This window comes from Grus americana, chromosome 15, assembly GCF_028858705.1.
Source record: "Grus americana isolate bGruAme1 chromosome 15, bGruAme1.mat, whole genome shotgun sequence".
Classification (NCBI taxonomy): domain Eukaryota; kingdom Metazoa; phylum Chordata; class Aves; order Gruiformes; family Gruidae; genus Grus; species Grus americana.
In genome coordinates, this window is record NC_072866.1 from 2,819,057 (window position 1) to 2,834,063 (window position 15,007).

The 15,007-nt window shown below is 55.5% G+C and overlaps 2 protein-coding genes across 2 annotated transcripts; one reads left to right on the plus strand and one right to left on the minus strand.

The window, feature by feature from the left end:
• Positions 1 to 118: 118 nt before the first annotated feature.
• INTS15 (integrator complex subunit 15) lies at positions 119 to 8,470 on the minus strand. The gene is made up of 6 exons (XM_054843632.1): positions 8,154 to 8,470; positions 7,038 to 7,259; positions 5,610 to 5,775; positions 3,194 to 3,721; positions 1,476 to 1,515; positions 119 to 890 (listed from the first exon to the last, which is right to left on the minus strand). Exons 1-6 carry the CDS (start codon positions 8,343 to 8,345, stop codon positions 683 to 685), a joined length of 1,356 nt encoding a protein of 451 aa, XP_054699607.1. The 5' UTR covers positions 8,346 to 8,470; the 3' UTR covers positions 119 to 682.
• Positions 8,471 to 9,724: 1,254 nt separating this feature from the next.
• On the plus strand, positions 9,725 to 14,104 carry LOC129213396 (deoxyribonuclease-1-like). The gene is made up of 9 exons (XM_054843325.1): positions 9,725 to 9,763; positions 10,927 to 11,074; positions 11,672 to 11,760; positions 11,926 to 12,009; positions 12,150 to 12,265; positions 12,850 to 12,962; positions 13,261 to 13,418; positions 13,497 to 13,593; positions 13,866 to 14,104. Exons 2-9 carry the CDS (start codon positions 10,928 to 10,930, stop codon positions 13,917 to 13,919), a joined length of 858 nt encoding a protein of 285 aa, XP_054699300.1. The 5' UTR covers positions 9,725 to 9,763; position 10,927; the 3' UTR covers positions 13,920 to 14,104.
• Positions 14,105 to 15,007: the final 903 nt, after the last annotated feature.

Sequence of the window (15,007 nt, forward strand, 5' to 3'; positions counted from 1 at the left end):
AGAGGGCATTTCCCGAGCCTGGAGGATGATGGATCACTGCAGCCACAAAGGGTTTTGTTTCCTCCCTAGTTGGGCCTTCTAATCACTCTTTGAAAGATAAAGAATTATTTTACACTTCTTAAATTGTTTCCTTTAATAGGAAGTGCTGCTTTACTCTACCTTGTGCTTCTGAAACAAACATTTGTGTTCCAAAAATATACAGTGTACACATACTCTGTAGCTATAGATACAAACATTTACAAAGAAACGAGCAGGCTGGAGCGGATGAGCTTGAAAAAAAATCTCCCGCCTTTCTTTCTGGCCCTTCGAGAGCAGGACTAGCCGGGGGCTCACCGTGCCGTGAACAGATCAGGGCTACTGAAAAAAACACGATTGAGAAATATCATACCCGTGGTGATTATATGAAACAAGATGGATCAAAAATTTCTGCATGTGGCAGAAGTTTGAAGTTTCTGTTGACTTTTTCCACCCCCTACGATCTGCCTTAGTATCTGCATCCCACATCCAAATCGACTGCAGCCTACCCGTCTGCGTCTTCTCTACTGCCGGAGGGCTGATCCCTGACGCAGGCATTGCTCAGCTTTACACCAAAGAGGAAAATGTGGTTCCCAAGACATTTGGTTTCATCTGCAAGGCTTCCTCAAACTAAGGGAAACTGGGTACACTCTACAGTCTTAGCGTTTTAGCGGATAGGTCGGTATGGGAATGTCATTCCTGGTATAAACGTTTGTACGGGGTGAGCCGGGAGCGCCGGGTGAGCCGGGTGAGCGGGTAGCGCAGGGTGAGCGGGGTAGCCCAGAGGAGGAGTATGGATATGAGGATAAAATCCTGGTGGCAGAGCACCGTGGGTCGGTTGCTGGACTGGACCTGAAATCACCAGCTGCAGCAGGCTGTGGAGAGAAATTCAGACAGGCGTGAGGATTATTTAGAGAAGGCTTTCGTCATGGCTCTCCCCAGCCCACAAGGGCCTGGCTCTAAGGACAATTCATAACCAACACACAGCACTGCTGACAGGCAAGAGGACAGTGCCTCAACTATGCTCTGTACAGCTCCCAGCAGACTCTTTTTCCTTCCTTTCTTTTTTTTTTGTTTGTTTGTTTTTTAACTTGGTTGCTCTTTGCAAAGAGGTAAGAAGCAAAGTGCAGTTCAGCTTAGGGTCAGGTAAAACAAGCGGGAAGTTGGGACGGGACAACTCTGGGGCAGGTTCCGCACTGTAATTTCATTTTGCCTTTTCTGTGCTGGGCAAGACCATCAATATGGTGGGAGTCACTGAAGCCTCCTTCAGTCAGGAGTCCAGCTTGCAAGGGAAGAAGTAGCCAGCACTATCACCTTTACCCTCGTGCTCAGCTATGTGTGAATAAAGACCAACTTCCAGAAAGTAAGCACAAATTTTTAGAGATTTTGTCTCAACAGCCCTCAAGCATATGTCTCGGAATACGCATCAGAACCGACACAGCTGTAGGAAAGTCTCTTACTTGTTATGCGGTAGCCTGGAACACACAGTTCTCAAGTCATCTGAAAGAGGACAGAAGACATAACAATAAGGGTACAGCAGAAATTAGAGCAATTTTCCTCTGCACTCTCCTGCCTAGGAAGGTCAGATTACTGAAAAAGCTCCACTGATCAACAGATCCAGAATCCCATTCTCAGGCCAAAAAAATTCCATAGGAGAGAAAATGTTTCTCCATCTCACCAGTTACTACCTCAGCTTTCCGCACCAAACACTTTAATGTACGTTCAACATTTAACCTACGCTGCCATATGGGACATGCAGCTTCATTTCAGGGCAGACCAAGCCTTAGTATAGGATTTGCAATATCAATATACTATCAAGAAGTAACTAAGACATAGGAAATACAAGGTATGACTCTGCCCATGGGACATGGCATTTACGATGAGAACGGCATCAGGTCAAAGCAAGGCAAAGCTTACCTAATACCTGTTTTGTGTTGGTTTGGGGTTTTTTAAACAGTGCTAATGTAAAGAAAGGATTGGGGTTTTTTCTTGCTGAGGTCTGTCAATGAGAAATTGCACCTTTTTTTACCATCTCCAAACTTCTGCTAAAACAGAATAGCTACAACCAAGGTATTTAAGAAAATATCCTGTTGCTGGAGTCCTTTCAGGAACAGCTTGAGAACAAACTCCTGCCTCTGTAGATAAACGCACCCCCAAAACACTGAAAGAACTGGTATTTCAGCAGCTACTTATACCAAACTACCTTCCACTTCTACAGTAAGAGCAAGCGCTCAGAACATACCAGGTGAACAGCTAAGAAAAAACACAGCCAAAACCAGCCATTAACTCAAAAATCTCCACTTTTCTGCCTGTTCTTCTTACACTCAGAGCTACTTTATGAAAGATTAGAGAGAAGAACGTTGAGATTTGACCAGCAGCACTGGTTCAGCCAGAGCAAAAGCCTCAGGCACCTGCTTCAGCAGACGCTGCTCTCCACAGCCAGGGTCTGCGCTAACTGCCTCAGCTGTTGGGGAGATTTAAGCCCTCTGGTCTCACTAAAAATTGCTTGTTTTCAAGAGAATGTATCAAGAAAACAGTATGTCTGGCCGACCCTGTGCTGTGGGACTTCCCATTTTCATCTCTGCAGGTCTTTGAAAAGAACTGGTTTTAGCATCAGGACAGACAGACAAAAGCCACATTAGCAGGCTTCTTTGCTAAGTTTAACTGAAATCATACGCACTGAAGGCCCAGAAGTTCCAGATGAACAGTTTTTGTTTGCTGTTCAAACTCCTTGTCTAGCACACCCACCCCATGGTTCATCTGCTTCACTGTCTCTCCTCCAGCAGGCAAACTCAGAGAAGTCAAATTGAAGCACAATTAAACAGTGCTTTTTAAATAGCTACAAGCTATTTTGAGGGGGTCAAATTCGTCCCCGTGCTGGACACCCAGATATAACCCCCTTGTGCACGCTGCAAGGTAGAAGATCAACTCTTCAGCTCTGCAAAGCAACGCACCAGTCAACCGCATCAGTGATCTCTCCTTTCTTACTCTCCATCCAGTTATTTTTCCTGAACTATTTCCTGCACCTAAGAGCTTCCTAAGAGCAGCAAACTACTATGTCTGCTGTGAACACCTTCATCTTTACTCTCCCCATCCCAAAACTCCCTCTTACAACATCCACGCACTAGAGGAAAAGAATCCCGTACCAGGGTCTCTGCCAGTCCCACCGACAACTTACCTCTAGTGCACAGGAGCGCTCCTGATGCCATGGCCACTTGCAAAGCCTGAGCCAGCCTGTCTAGAGCCAGTTCAATCTCTTTGGATGCGTTGAGAGGATTGAGTTCGTCAGATAGTCTGTTAATTTCCTCAACGAGTGGAACCACGTGGTCAAAGGGTACCAGCCCCAGGCGCCCATAAAGGTTCTTCTCCGTTAAATGCCCCTGAAGCATCATAAGAACCTGCAGGACACTTAGATGCAGTTTTGAATACAGCTGATGGCAATCTCTGTCTTCTCCTGAAGCCGAGTCCTTGGCAATTTTGCTGGGAGGATGTCCATTTGAGAGAGAGGCTTTCTTCTTCCTTTTATAAGCCAAGGGGGCCTTCACGCACCAACGGATCAGTCCGGTCAGCGGGGTGAGCTCTAAAAACCCTATTGGCAGGTTGGCTGCAATAGGTGTGTTTAGAAAGGTGATGAGGATCAAGCGAGGGTCTTCAAAGATCCAGGAAACAATCAACTCGAGCAGATCTGAAGGAGGGATGAGGTCATCTGAAGATAGGAAAGATATCGTTGGGTAAGCCGAGCCTTGCACTGAAGCACAGGACAGCAGTCTTTAATTAATTAATCTCTCACGCACACCCTTCCTGCACTGTCACAATTACAATTTCAGAACCTCCCCAACTCTGCTGGTTTTTTCCAAGACACCAAAGGTAGATACTTGTTTGTCCCAGGGAAGACACAACCACGTTCCTGTCAACTTCACCTCCTCTACCTATTCTGAAGACACCACCAAAAGCCAACATTTATCCCGTTTCCCAGCAAAGCTTCTTTTGTCATTTTCTTCTCACCCACTCATCACCTGCTCACTTTTTCTCTAAACTCAGTCTCCATTTATCCCTTGCCACAGGAAGTACAATGGGCAAGGGAATAGGAAAAACTTGTTGGCACTTCTTTCTCTTCACCCCAATCATTCAACTCATTTCCTTTAAGACTTACCTAAACAAGCACGCCTTGTGGAAAAACGTAACGCAACAACACGATCACATGACAGGTAAAGGATTATAAGATTATGTAAAGCTCCAAGTAAGAAGCAAAAGGTGGTCCTGAACTGCAGCTTGACTACAGATGAGAGAAACATCGACTTCACAGTAATTGTGCATCATCCCGTGAGAGGGGCGGGCTACTGGATAGAGCAACGTACTTTCGTTGCGAGTTGCGTACAGTGTCAAAGGGCTCAGGGTGGAACTATCTAGTCAGGTCTTTTGTACCTGACGCAACTTACACGACAAATCTTCTGGACTACCGAATTACTGATGTGCACTGGATACAGAATGGGTATTTTCCAGTTTTTAGCTTTTCTGAGACCTCTGAGTATCACAGATACTGCTGTTTGTGTGACTGACTCCTGTCCTCAGGATGCGGTGGAGACTGCCCAGTTACAGACCGCTCCTTGAAGAGCGAGCTTCCTTTTCTTGTCTCACCAATGACATCTCAAACTAAGGAATTAAATAAAAAAACTACTTCCCGTAACCCATGTTATTTCCTTTCTGACATGTCTTTTACATAGTTGGATGAGTTTCCAAGTGGTTGCACAAAACAGATATAAAGTACTGAGGAAGAATATGCTACAAGCTCTACCAAATACTTTGTTTAAAAAAAAAAATAAGGCTAAGCCTGCACCTCTCTTTCTCTAATGTCAAGCTGCTTATCTGGAGAAGACCATGCAAAGCATTTCCTCTATCAATAACAAACAGCATTTGCTTTTTTGGATTATATGTGATGTTGGTATTTAGTGTATGGTTGTTCCCTAGTCTACCACGAGCTCTCTGTCTCTCTGGCTGAGTAAAGGTAAATCTTATTTTAGACACCTTCATGTTTCTAGTGTCTGAGCAACAACCACCTGAGACAAGGTCGCTGGTCACACATGCGGTTAAAGAGCACATTGGAGGCACGTCATGGATTGCATTTCTTGTCACTGCTCAACAGAAATCCTGCTCCAGCTGGCAAGTGTTCAGAATTTGCATGTTCCCCATTTTTGGGAGGAATTGGACTGACAGAGCCTACGTGTTGGGTAGGTGACACACAACAGGGAGGCCAAACTGCCCAGCCCAGGCAGATCAGATAGGCAGGTCTGCTGTCACTCCTAGAGCTGCTCAATCAATAAGGTCCTCACATCCTTTGCCCTCTGCTCCACGCTGCCCTTCATGTCAGGCAGTACCTGGCTGCCTCTCCAGCAAAGGCTCCCCCTTCAGCCACTGAGTGGCTATTTTTATGCTCACAAATGATGCAACAGCCACACCCCTGAGCTGCTTCTGGCAATAATTACATGGTAACAAGCATCCTTAGAATTCCAGCAGTTATTTCACTTGCAACAGTTAACTTGCGTTGCATTATCCTGCATCTCTTACTTTGAAAGACACAGCTTGGAAACACTTACCTGAAGAGAGGTCGTAGAGCGCTGTGACAGAGGTAATGAACTGGCAGCAGAAGCGAGGACTGGCGCTGAATATCTGCTTCAGCGTCTGGATGGACCCTGGCACCAAGTTGCAGTAGTCATCAACCAAGGCTCGGGCTAGCCTCACGCAGTACACAGCGGGGGTTCGCTGCAGGGGTGTGGGACGGCACACAAGGAAAAGTGGATTAAACCAAATCGCAGAAAATTCTACAGAGCTGACCTCAAAGTTTACGTTGCCCAAACACTCTGCCTGCCCACCTCACCCAGCAGCTTCGCTGTTTCAACATTTGTGTTTCCACTTTCCCAAAACTAAAGTGTGCTTTCTCTCTCTCTCTCTGTGCATATCAAAGATTGACTCATACAGAAATAAAATTACTATTTCACAATATTAAAATAGGTGGTGATATTTTATGTTTACAATATCCGTAATTTAAAATTAAAGCCTTTTACATCAATATTTTGACTCAGAGAGGTTTTTTTACTACTTCAGCAAGATAGTTCTGTAGTTCAACTAGTTCAGTAACCTCTCAGTTACGCTTGACATTTTCAATGCGGAAAAATTCTGTGCAATCCTCATGTCCCTTCAGAACTGCGACCTGCAAAAAACACCTTCTTTTGCTATCCAGGCTACATCTCCTCCTCCACTACCAAGGCTCACCAGGTGGGAAAAGAAGGACCCCTCAGAAAATGTACCGGTCTGCCTCCTACCACCCTTCCCTCCTAGCACAGTCTTTCTGCTCTTCGTCTTTTGTAAAGCCCTTCTGCACATCCCGCAAAGGCAGCGGGAACAAAGATGCACTTCCCAAGGTCTTCAGTGGGGAATCTCAATGGAGGAGATAGAAGAGATCCCGGATACGCTGCATTCATGGATATGAATACCAGACACAAGTATTTTGTGCCCAGATCTCAAGAGAGAGGTTTGACTCTTCTGCCATGCCCAAACTTGCACATGAGGGACAGTTTATTTCCCAGACTCCAGAGTTGGTGTCTTTGGGCAATGTGACCACAAACTGCCCTAGTTCTGTTCCCTGTGTCGGTCAAAGACTCCACTGATCCCTTTCGACATGCTGGGGTTAGGTGGAAAAAACCCCACAAACCAACAATAAAACTTTCACCCACAGTAAAAAAAAAACCCAAAACCAAACCACAAATTTTCTTCTGCGAGTGCAGCACACAAACGGATTGGCAAAAGCTCTACCTTCATGCTAGAGCAGAGGAATGGACACAAGCGCAGACGGGGTGAATGTAGCTGCAGCAGCCAGCTGATGTAGCATCTTAAAGTGACTGCAGCTGACTGCATCTGGCTGTCACAGACCATTAGGTGACACTCTGTCTCAGTTCACCCATACCCATCACTGCACACTCCCTTGCTCCTTCCCCGAGACTGCCCTGCCTGCACAGCAGCTGTACCTGCAGCCAGAAGGCAGCGCATTCCAGAACGGGAACCCTGCACACAGCTACTGCCATGGAAACCAGTTTTCCTAGTAAAGCCATCCTGCTGTCATCTGCTTTGTTTCCTTGAGGGCTGAAGAGAGATGAGAAAATGATCTGCCGGACTGAATCCTTGGTTTGCTCTTGGAAATAATTGCACATGATCTCAAGGAGCTGAAGTTCCTGAAGTGAATTCAATCTCTGAAAGAAAACAAAAGCAAAGCTGCAAAATATACTAGGGCTCTTGAAAAATTGAGAGCTGCTTTGGTGACAGACAGGAACAGTAAAGGCTGACAACTTCCCTCAGGTGTCAGAAACTCAATCTATATATACAGCACAGATACTCAAGCTTCCCGAATCACCACTGCATTCACCGACTTACACAGAAAAGCTCTAGGTTGTATTTGAATACCTGGATACCCAAGGTTGGTGCTTGCCGTACCAGCAAGCGCTGCCCGTGAACTGATAGATAAGACCTATAGCAATACTGGGGTAAACATATTTCTTCCCCCTCCAAATAACAGCACAGAGGGCACTGCTGGGCAGCCCTTAGTCACAGCTGGGCCCAGCAGCCCCCCGAGCCCCCGAACCCCAACATTCACCAGCTGCTGTGGTTTCTGCTCTCTGGGAGGTCCCCTCCGCAGCTCCAGCCCACACTCGGCTACCTAAAGCCCCGGTACAGCTCAGCTGCAGCACTGTGAGGCTGGGGGCAGTCCCCAGGGGCCTCGGGACCCACCACCCCTCCACGGGGTCCTATCTGGTCTCCCAGAGTCCTGGCCAGTCCATCGGGCTCTTGCCAGCCAGCCCCCTCCCCAAAAAAACCCCTGTCACCAGCACCCCAGGGACCCCATCCTGTCCTCCTGAGAGCTCAGCCTCCAGCAGCAGCCCCCCCCCGCCCAGGGACCCTGCCTTGAGCTCCCGGGGCCTCAGCCTCCACAGCCACCCCCTGGAGCTACGACCAGCCTCTTGCCGTCAGCCCCCAGGGCCCACCCTGCTTCCCCGGGGCCTCCATCAGCCCCCCGGGGACCCTGTTCGGACTCTCAGGGCCCCGCCAGGCCTCGCCCCCCCCCCAACCGGCCCGCGGTCGGGGCCCACCTTGGGCGGAGCACCGCGCTCCTTGGGGACCTGGAAGAGGAACTCCTCCAGGAGCTCGGCCGGGCCCTTGTCGACCAGGGGCAGCGGGGCGCTCTGCAGCTGGCTACTGAAGTAGATATCCAGGTGGTACAGCACCTCCTTGGCGGCGCTCAGCGCGTCCCGCCGCAGCAACGAGTGACGGATATCGCTCATGGCTCCGGTCCCACCGAGAACGGACTCTTCCGACTCTTCCTTCCCCGCCGCCGCCCCTCCGGCCCGGCCCGACCCCGCTCGGCGCGGCCTCCCACAGCGCAGAGCGGACGGGCGCTACGGCAGCCCGCGACGGACAAAAAAGGGCCACGAGCGCCCGCCGCCGGCAGCGCCCCCTGGCGGCCCCGCCCGTAACGGCGGCGGGGAGAAGCGGCGAGGAGAGAAGCGGGGGAGGGGGGGGCTGACTCTGAGGGAGCCTTGGCCTGGGGGGGGGGGCTGGCCCTGGGGGGGCTGGGCACGGGGGGGGGGCTGGCTCTGAGGGGATCTTGGCTCAGAGGGGGTCTGGCCCTGGGGGGTCTTGGCCTGGGAGAGCCTGGCCCTGGGGGGGGGGGTGTTGGCCCGGGGGGTGGTCAGGACCCGGGGGGGTGTTCTGGCCCTGGGGAGGGTGTTGGCCCGGGGGGAAGTCATGGCCCGGGGCGGTGTTCTGGCCCTGGGGGGGGTGTTGGCCCGGGCGGGTGTTGGCCCGGGGGGGGGGTCATGGCCCGGGAGGGTGTTGGCCCGGGGGGGGGTGTTCTAGCCCTGGGGCTGACCTGGGAAGCCACAGCCCCACTGAGGGGGGGTCTAGGCCAGCCCTGATCCCACTGTGGGGAGTGGGGTGCAGGCCCTGGCCCTGCTTTGGCGGGGGGCTTGGCCCCGGGGGGAGCTGGCAGACCCCCCAGCCCCTAAGGAGCACTGCCCTCCTGGGAAAGCAGCAGCTGCCTTTGGAGGCCAGGGAGCACCGGGACATCAGCCAAGGCCACTGGGGTGACTGTGGGAGCATGCAGGGTGGGGGGCTGCCACCCCCCAGTGCTGCACAGGCCCCTCTGGGGATGGGGCCCGTCCCGGGTGACCTCCCGTCATTTTTCGGTACTCCCAGCTCGGCTCCACACCCAAAGACCAAAGCTGGCGGGGCCACACCGGGATGCACCGGCTGCGCTCAGCCCCCAGCACCGGGCTCTCGCCTGAAACCGGTTTGTTGGAAATGTGGGGTGCTGGATAGGAACGGTTGGTGTTGGTGAAATAAACACTTTTTAAGAGAAATTGTAGCTGGTGATGAGTGAGAGCTGCCCACGTCCCGTTTTGGGGAGCTGCTGTTCCCCACGAGCGGTCTCTGGGATTCACTTACACCTCACAGACCTCTTGTCATCGATTTTATCGATTGAGGCACATTCTCAGCCTTACCTTTGGTGAGAGGCGTTGGCGCTGCTTGAAAGGTTGTTTTTTTCACTGAGCACACCTTTATTTCCGTGAAAAATGCCATATGGACCCTGCGGCCTCACACGCTCCTTGGCTGGGCCACCACTTGGCAAGGTGAGCACGTCCCTCCCCATAAATGCAGGCGCGACTCCTTCTCCTTCCAGAGACCTCGGACGACACCAAAGGTACGTCCTGCTCCCCTCTCCCAACATCGCCTTCTCCAGCTCGACTTAATTTTACCGAGACGCTCTGCCGGTGCTGAGCCTGGACGCAGCTCGCGAGCATCACCCGGGATGGACACGGTCCTCTATAGGTGCCTCTGCCAGGGAGGACTTGTGGGGTTTTGGGCAGTTTGTGGCATGACTGAATCATAACCTTACCAAATCGTGGCGTTACCGAACCGCCGCGGTACCGACTGGAGGGACTGCGGCGTTACGGATGGTAGCGTTTGCAGCCGTAGCGAGGATGCGAGCGGCGAAAGGTGGGGATTTAACTAGAGCAGCCGCCCCAGAAGAAAAAGCGAGCTGGGGGGCAGCAGGCTGCTCCCCAGGTCGGGCTGGGTGTTCGCTGGTCCTCTCAGCCCTTCTTGCCGGGGCTGCCGGCGGGGCCGGGCGCTTCCAGGCGCCTGGGCTTGGGCAGGGCTCGGATCCCATCCGCTGGTGAAATATTACCCCGGGGAGCCGGGCGCCACGGGAAATACTTCCCAAATGCCTTTTCCCGTGGGTGGGAGCTGCCGCACTGCCTCGGCGGGGGGTCCCGGGGGACTCCGGCCTGGGTGAGGATGGGGCAGGGGCAGTGCTGGGGGGCAGGGGGGGCAGGGTACCCCAGGTGACGACGCTCCAGGCAGGGAAGGAGGTGAGGGCGGGTGTCAGGGGGGGATCCATCCCTTGCTCTGCCCCAGCACGGCTGCTGTAGGGTCTTTTGCGTCTCTGGCGCAGACCCAGGGAGGGGTGGGAGAGGCACAAGCCAAGGGACCTGGGTGTCCCCGGCCACTGCCGCCCATCCCAGGCCAGGAGAGGTGTCCGGGCTGAGGGCGGTGAATGAGGAAGCGACCGCTCTGCGTCACCATGAACTGGCATTTGCTCCTTTGCCAGTGAGTTATCCGCTCCAGCCTCGCGGGCGATCTGGCCTCCCTCCAGGAGGGACAGGCAGGATAAAACCCTGCATGAGGCAGGAGCCGGATGGCTGGAAGGGAGTGCACCATCCCTGGGTCTGGGTGGTTCACCGGAAAACAGATGCCTTCCAGTGAAACCAGTATGGCCAGTGGGAATACCCTGGTCACCCTTGTCTGTGCCAAATTCCCCTCCCAGCCAGGGGGCTGAGCCCGTCCCTGCCCCTCTGCACGCAGGATGGCGGCCTCGAAGCTGGTGCTGTCGCTGCTGGTTGCAGCTCTCCTGCTGCACGTTGCCACCACGCTGAAGATCAGTGCCTTCAACATCAAGGCGTTTGGGGACAGCAAGATATCCAACCAGACTATCGCAGATATCATTGTCTCTGTGAGTGCTGGGGGGAGAGGAGCAGTCCTGGCCACTCTCCAGTCTCTGGGATGCAGCTGGCTTGTGGCAGTTGGACACCAGCTTTCTGCAGGCATCCATCCATCTGTGTGTCCATCTGTGCATCCACTAACCCATCAATCCACCTGTCCACCCCTCACATCCATCCCTGCCTCCATCCATCCATCCATCCATCCCTGCCTGCATCCATCCATCCATCCATCCATCTCTCCTTCCATCCACCCATCTGCTCTTCCCCTATCACCATCCCCAACCTTGGGCCATCTCCATTCTTGCTGGTACTCAGCCAAGGACAAGTGATGCTCGGTGCTGCCCAGGTTCCTCGCTCAGAGCAGCCTGTGCACAAGGAGCTGCTGGGATGGCGGGTGGTAGACCGACGGGTGTTAGAGGGCACTGTGTCACCCCAGGGCCCTTCCAAGCCAGAGGACACCAGCAGAGGAGCTCCCTCCCTGGCTCTGGGGTTCCTGCTGCCCTCCCGTTGCCAGCCTGGGAGCCTTCACAGCCCAGCCTAGGCACCCATGGGTGCCCCCATGAGCAGTTCCTGGCCAGTGGCGAGCAGCTCTGAGCTTGTCCCCCTAGATCCTGATGGAGTATGACATCACCTTGGTGCAGGAGGTCCGGGACGCTGACCTGAGTGCTGTGAAGCTGCTCATGGACCGGCTCAACAGGTGACCCCAATGACACAGAGCGGAGGGTGCCTGCAAATGGGATGCTAGGACAGATCCCGGCTGGCGTTTCTGTGCTGGGGCACCTCTGGCTCTGCCGGAGAGAGCCCGATGGGTGCTGGGGGGCACCGGGAGCCTCCTCTCACCCTCTCTGCATCTCGCTCCCAGTGCGTCACCACACCCATACAGCTTTTTGGACAGCATCCCCCTGGGTCGGACCAGCTACAAGGAGCAGTACCTCTTCGTCTACAGGTAAGGGATGTGGCCAGGGTCTGGCATCCCCCGTGTCACCTGCTGTCCCCTCCAGCAGACCCCAAAGGGTGGCGGGTACCTTTGGAGGCCTCGGCTGCAGCAGGAACGGTGCCAGGGGCTGCCCCGCTCTCCTACCTCAGGTCAGACATGGTCTCCGTGCTGGGAAGCTACTACTATGACGATGGCTGCGAGCCCTGCGGGACCGATACCTTCAGCAGGGAGCCCTTCATCGTGAAGTTCTTCTCACCCACCACACGTGAGCAGAGCTGGTGTTGGGGGCTTCCCAGACCTGGCACGGGGTCCCCTCTGCGTGGGGGTGCCCACCAGGTGGGGAGGTCCACCCTGGAGACCAGCTCAGGGACTCCACTGGGGTCCTTCACTGCTGTGGGGCCTTCTCCCACACGTAGGTGCCTGGGGGTCCTGGGTACCTGCCCAGCATGGCAGGCACTGCCTGCTCTTTCCCACCACGTGCCATCTCCCATCATGCACCGTCTCCAGTTGTGTGCCATCTCACTTCTCCAGCTGTTTCCCATCGTGTCCCACATCCCATCACCTGCTACCTCCCATCTCATACTATATCCCACCATATGCCTCCTCCAGTTGCGTGCTGTCTCCTATCATCTGCCATCTCCTATCACCTCCCATCACTTGGCATCTCCCATCACCCATCACCTCCCATCTCCCATCACTTGGCATCTCCCATCACCTCCCATCACCCTTTCCCTTCAGCAGCTTTTCCCGGCCGGTAGCTGGGGCTTGGCCCAGGTGGTCCCCCGGGGTTCCCGGTCCCTTCCTGGGTGCTGCACCCGAGCCAGGGGCTGACGGGTGCCTGTCTGACAGAGGTGGAGGAGTTCGTGATGGTGCCCCTGCACTCCGAGCCCAGCAGTGCGGCTGAAGAGATTGACGCGCTCTACGACGTCTACACTGACGTCGTCAACAAGTGGGCGACTAACGTAAGTGGTGGCGGGGAGCTCGGCTCCTCCCTGGGGCAGCTGGGCAGGCTGGGGTACGGACACCGCGCGTCCCAGCGGCTGTCCTGGGATGGACGTGTCCCACGGGAGACTTCTCATACCCAATGGAGCGGGTGCCACCTGGGCTGGGAGCAGCTGGGTGGCTCCAGTGCCATTACTGGGAGCTCGTCCCGCCGTGCTGGGGAGCCCCGGGGGGGTGTCTCGCTGCCTCGCAAGATTTTAGGGAGCTCGTGGTGCCCCGTAAGGTCCGTGGGCAGGGACACAGCGTGCTGCCCCGCAGAACATCTTCCTCCTGGGTGACTTCAACGCCGACTGCTCCTACGTGACCAGCACCCAGTGGCCGTCCATCCGCCTGCGCTCCCTCGACGCCTGCGAGTGGCTCATCCCCGACAGCGCCGACACCACCGTCGCTACCACCACCGACTGCGCCTACGACCGGTGGGTGCCACGGCGGGGGCACGGGAGCTGGCACGGGGGGTCCCGGTGGGCACTAACACCCCCGCGATGCCCCGGCAGCATCATCGCCTGCGGTGCTGCGCTGCGCCAAGACATCGAGCCCGGCTCCGCCACTGTCAACAACTTCCAGAAGACTTTCAACCTCCAGAACAAGGATGTGAGTGAGGGGCTGGGGCACACGAGCCCACCGGCACCGGGATCCAACCCACCAAGCCTCCCGGGAGCACTGGGGGGGTCCCTGTTCCCCAGGCTGCACCCAAGGGTGACCCAGCCCCCCCCCCTGCACTGCTGCAAACCCCCAGCCTGAGCATTTTGGGGTCTGGTCTAAATTTTGGGGTCAGAGAGGAGCGTTGGGGTCCCAGCTGACCACGACAGTGACGGCAGGTCCAGACGAGCTCAGCTGCCTCTCTGCTTTCCCCCCGCACCCAGGCTTTGGCCGTCAGTGACCATTTCCCAGTGGAGGTGACCCTGAAAGCCCGCTGAGCCCGTCCCCGCGCCGGCAGCTGCCGGGGCGCCCCGGCACACACCTGCATCCCCGGCGGGAGCCCACGCATCACCAGTGCTAGCCAAGCTGCCTGCCGTCTCTGCACGGAGCCGCTCTTCGGGGTCTTGTGGGAGCGGGATGCTCTCCGTTTCCATTAAAAAATGAGCTTTTTCCAGCCTTTGCAGCTCTGGAGGGAGAGTCCCTTCAGCCCCCCATGCCCAAATCCCCATCCCCCTGCCACCAGGGAGGTCCCTCCTGCCATCGAGAGCCCCACATCCATGGGGTGGCAAGCGCTGCTCCCCTCTGAGCTGCCAACAGCAAAAGCAGGGACACCGGGCAGGGCCTGGGAGGCTCCAGGCAGGATTCGGCCACCTCACCGGGGCACAGGATGCTCTTCCGCCAGCTGGGGGGCTGCGTCCTGCCAGTGCCCGCCTGGCTGCGGGGTGGCTGACGGGGCGCTGATGGTGAGGGTGGGGGGAGGCGGAGGACGTGAGTCAGCTCCCCAGGGGGGGGTCGGTGCGTCCTGGGAGGGTTTTGGTGCTGGCGCAGTGCCAGGGGACACCGGACTCATCCAGTGACTGGGTGCGAGGATGCGAAACCCAGCAGCGCACGCGAGAGCCCGGCAAGCCCCGGCATGAGCAGTCGTCACCTCCCCGCCCACCCCACTGCCGGCACCTCGGCAGAGCCGCTCGCTCCTCAGCCGGGGTGACGCCATGTGCCGGGGTGACGCCATGTGCCGGGGTGACGCCAGGTGCCGACACAGGGGACGCTGGCTCTGCAGGGGTGCCTGCGCTCAGCTCCAGCAGCAGGATGGGGTCAGCACCATGCCCTGGGGCTCCCACGGTGTCCCTGGCTCCACGGGAGCTGCTTTGTGTCACCAGTGGGGCTGTTCTGGGTGACCGCTGGGGCTGCTGTGGGGGTTTGCAGCCACCCCCTCTTGCCGAGACTGGCGGTGCTGAACCTGCCTGACCCAGACACCCCAACATTTCCTGCTCTCCCCTGTAATCACACTGGCTGAATCACTTGCGTTAAGGCAATCACCTTTCGCCGCCTGCCTGGGCGCCGTGCCCCACGCTGTGGCCCGGGT

Coding starts and splice junctions, on each gene's coding strand:
- INTS15 (XM_054843632.1), bottom strand. CDS start 8,345: ATGAGCGATATCCGTCACTCGTTGCTGCGGCGGGACGCGCTGAGCGCC. Junction 1,516..3,193: donor AGCGCTCCTGTGCACTAGAG/GTAAGTTGTCGG, acceptor GTCCTCTTTCAG/ATGACTTGAGAACTGTGTGT. Junction 891..1,475: donor TCCAGGCTACCGCATAACAA/GTAAGAGACTTT, acceptor TTCTCTCCACAG/CCTGCTGCAGCTGGTGATTT.
- LOC129213396 (XM_054843325.1), top strand. CDS start 10,928: ATGGCGGCCTCGAAGCTGGTGCTGTCGCTGCTGGTTGCAGCTCTCCTG. Junction 11,761..11,925: donor CTCATGGACCGGCTCAACAG/GTGACCCCAATG, acceptor TCTCGCTCCCAG/TGCGTCACCACACCCATACA. Junction 12,266..12,849: donor GTTCTTCTCACCCACCACAC/GTGAGCAGAGCT, acceptor CCTGTCTGACAG/AGGTGGAGGAGTTCGTGATG.